A 3923-nucleotide genomic window follows, 5' to 3' on the forward strand; every position below is an offset into this window, starting at 1 on the left:
CTTTAAAAAAAAAAAAGGGTTACAAAAAAAGCGCGTCAGCCCCCCTTGAAACACTCTTTTCTCCCCTCTTTCACCCTGGGACATCATTCGCGGGGTGGAGCGCCGGGCGGGGGGGTAGCGGCCTGTAATCCGCTGAGGAGATGCAGGCGCCTGAGGCAGAGACTCGGCCGCATTCCAGCCTGGCCCCCTACCCCCCAGCCCGGCCCCCCACCCCCCGAATGGTGTCCAAGGTCGAAATCAGCCGAATGACAGTGCTGCTTAAGGCAGTTCCTGTCTCTTTTTTTATAACAATTTTTTATTGAGAGAAAATGCTGCTATAAAGTTCATCATTTTATCCTTTTTTTAAGTATATTTTTAATTGATTTCAGAGAGGAAGGGAGGAGAGAGAAACATCAATGATGAGTGAGAATCATTGATCAGCTGCCTCCTGCACGCCCCCTGCTGGGGATCAAGCCCACAAACCAGCATGTGCCCTGAGCAGGAATTGAACCCTGACCTCTTGGTTCATGGGTCATGCTCAACCACTGAGCCACGCCAGCCGGGCATAAAATCATCTCGGAAAAGGATGGCCCAGAAGGTCAGCCCCAAGCCTGAAGGATAAATCACGCCCCTCCGTGTGTGCCTGGCAGACGTGCGCGGAGCAATCTGCTGGGTCACACGGCAAACGCAGCGTGAGATGCAGGATCCGTCACCCCGGCCTCTGCAGAGTGTTGTGCCATCTTCACGTCTCCCGGGCGTTTGTCAGTCACGTTCTGTCACACTTCACTGGCGCACATCACACCACCCAGCTCACCGGGCTGGGCTGGGCTGGAGAGGGGATGCTCACGCTGACAGACCGGGCTCTGCCCCAGGGAACACGCAGTGTGGGCGGGAAGCGAAGAAACACACAGAAAGCTACACGACACGGAAATGGCCAGACGAGGCAGCGGCTAAGGGGGAGCAAGTGCTGGAAACGCCACGGTGAGGGAACCACCAAGCACCGGGCAGGTGCGCACAGAGCAGGCCCACGCAAGAGGGCACAGCCGACTCGGACACAGCGAGAAGGCGGGGACACGGTGGAGACACAGCGAGAAGGCGGGACACGGCGGGGACACGGCCGGTGCTGTCCCGCCCACTGCCACGGCCCTTCTCCACCTGCTGCTGGAACTGTCGGCAACAGGGCAGCCCTCCTCTCGGTGCTCCCAGGTGCTGTCGCTGGGTCACCTTTACCCACAGGCCACAGCTGTTCCTGCAGCCCCACCTGCCACGTAGACAGTTTTGCCTGAAAAAGACTCGAGCTGGCGAGGATGCGGAGAAGAGGGAGCCCTCGGGCCCTGCTGGTGGGAATGCAGGCGGGGCAGCCACTGTGGACAACAGTGTGGAGTTTCCTCAAAAAATAAAAACGGAGCTTCCGTTTGACCCAGTGATCCCACTTCTAGGAATATATCCTAAGGAACCCGAAGCACCAATCAGAAAGAACATATGCACTCCTATGTTCATAGCAGCACAATTTACAATAGCTACGATCTGGAAGCAGCCCAAGTGCCCATCAGTAGACGAGTGGATTAAAAGCTGTGGTACATTCACACCACGGAATACTATGCAGCTGTGAAAAAGAAGGCTCTCTTACCCCCGGAGACAGCATGGAGGGACCTGGAGAGTATCATGCTAAGTGAAATACGCCAGTCAGAGAAAGACAAGTATCCCATGATCCCACTCACATGTGGAATCTAAGGAACAAGTAAGCTGATGAATAAGGCAGAACTGAGGTCTACGTAGGACAGACGGACGCATCTCAGAGGGAAGGGGGAGAAATCAACCAGAGACCGTGTATGCACATGTGCATACCCCGCGGACACAGGCAAGGGTGGTGAAGGCCTGGTGGGCGGGAACTGGGTGGAGGGGCCATGGGGGGAAAGGAAGGGGCATCTGTAATGCGCTCAACAGCAAGGATACGTTTTTAAAAAGACACACACACGGACTCTTGCGGCTGCTGAGAAACGCTAACCCGGCTTCACCTTCAGGACACACTTGGATGCGCTTTGCCCATCGCGCTCTTGGGTCACATGCACTGCGCATGCCCGTTCCGACCGGACATCGCGAAGAGGAAAACAGACACAGATACACACATGCACGCACATACAGACACACACACGCACACACACACAGAGGACAAGTGTGAGGCTTCATTAATTCACCTCCCCTTACACAGTGAAACGCCACCACCCTGTGAGAGAAATCTGTTTGCGCTGGGGACTTAGTCACTGAGCACACTGAAAACGCAATCCTATATAATAAAAGGCTAATATGCAAATCAACCGAACGGCAGAAGGACCGGTCGCTATGATGTGCACTGACCACCAGGGGGGCAGACACTCAACACAGGAGCTGCCCCCTGGTGGTCAGTGCGCTCCCACAGAGGGAGCGCCGCTCAGCCAGAAGCTGGGCTCCCCCACCTCCGTGCTAAGGATGTCCGACTGACGGCTTAGGCCCATTCCCCACAGAGCGCAGCAGTCGGACATCCCCCGAGGGCTCCCAGACTGTGAGAGGGTACAGGCCGGGCCGAGAGATACCCCCCCCCCCAGTGTACAAATTTCGTGCACCAGGCCTCTAGTTTTTAAATAATCAAGAGGGCCCACGGGTTGGAGAAATGATTCTACACTGTGTGCTCGCACGGAAGCATGCTCACTCAGGCGCGAGGTCCCCCGATCCCGCTCAGGGTCCCCCCTCAGGGTCCCGCTCAGGGTCCCCACATGCTGACTGAACTTGGCACGTGTTTCCAGGCGGCGTGAAGCACCTCTGCTCCCGTGACACCAGGGCCTCCCCTCCGCTCTGGCACGTGTCTGTAGCTTTTCCTCTCGGGCAGTGGTTCCCACGTGGGCACACACCCCAGGGGGCAGTTTGATTTTAAGGGGGACGATTCGAGAATGAGTTATTAACAGTGAACTTTTTGCATGTCTTATGGCTCTAGGGGCCTCATATACAGCACATAAATATAGATTGTGACATATTTGTGCATTTCAGTTCTCTATTGTTTTGAAACTTTGCTATTTCTCATATAACTTCACATTATTATTTTAACAATTTCTAGTGATGTCTTCCTCAGCACGTCCACTGTCCTTGCGTGCTTTTATTTTTGTCTTTCGTGGATGCCATGTTCTTGGGAAGCTTGTTTAGACCAAGTTCATGGCCTTTTAGGCTTCCTCCACGTGAATAGTTCACTTTTTGAATAATAAGAATTATATGTCACGGGGGTGGGGGGGGGGGCCAGGGCATCAGGGTGTTAGAGGTGCTGGGGGGGTGTGTGGCCAGACAAGGCTGGGAACCGCTGCTCTGGCACCCAGAGTGTCCTCGAGGACACAGGGCGCCCATCTCTCCTGAAACACGTGTGGCCCCGGCACCAGGAGGCACTGATGGTCACTGACTAAGGGATCCGGGATTCATGCGGGTTCCAGGGCCCTCCATCCCCAGCCGAGCCACACCGCCCGTGCCGGGAGCCCAGCGGTGACTCGCCTCCCCCTGCCGACGACGCACGTGACGCAGGGAGTGACCCGTCTGCCTGTCGAACCCGGAGGCTCCGACCCACCTGACAGCGCATCGTAGAACTCGTCCTCGCTGAGCACGCTGGGCGGGGAGCCGGCCACCAGCGACTGCTCTAGCTCATGGTGCTCCGTGGCCAGCGCCTCCAGGGCCTCCGACAGGATCTTGGTTTTCTCCTGCTCCTGCTCCAACTTGAAGTTCCTGGCCTGGAAGGAGACAGGAGAGACTCACTCGGGAGCACGGCTCCGGCTGACTGCACGTCAGAAGCGAAAAGCCGTGCCCTGCGCACGCGGACGAGTGTGCACAACTGCGCGGCTGATTCCGTCCTTCCCGGCTTCTCCCAGCAGCTCGGCGAATGACGGGGGTCGGAGCCGCCAGACACACCTGCTCCGAGGACCAGGGTC

General features: G+C 56.7%; 1 protein-coding gene across 3 annotated transcripts in view; it reads right to left on the bottom strand.

The window, feature by feature from the left end:
* The window catches only part of OSBPL1A (oxysterol binding protein like 1A), a 76880-nt gene that overhangs the window by 6769 nt on the left and 66188 nt on the right, over nucleotides 1–3923 (bottom strand). For all 3 annotated transcript variants that reach the window (XM_006104454.3, XM_023745722.1, XM_023745723.1), the window contains one exon: nucleotides 3566–3725. In XM_006104454.3, the coding sequence (XP_006104516.1) occupies nucleotides 3566–3725 (160 nt within the window). The remainder of the gene's footprint in view (nucleotides 1–3565; nucleotides 3726–3923) is intronic.

This window comes from Myotis lucifugus, unplaced genomic scaffold (genome assembly GCF_000147115.1).
Source record: "Myotis lucifugus unplaced genomic scaffold, Myoluc2.0 scaffold_574, whole genome shotgun sequence".
In the NCBI taxonomy this organism is placed as follows: Eukaryota; Metazoa; Chordata; class Mammalia; order Chiroptera; family Vespertilionidae; genus Myotis; species Myotis lucifugus.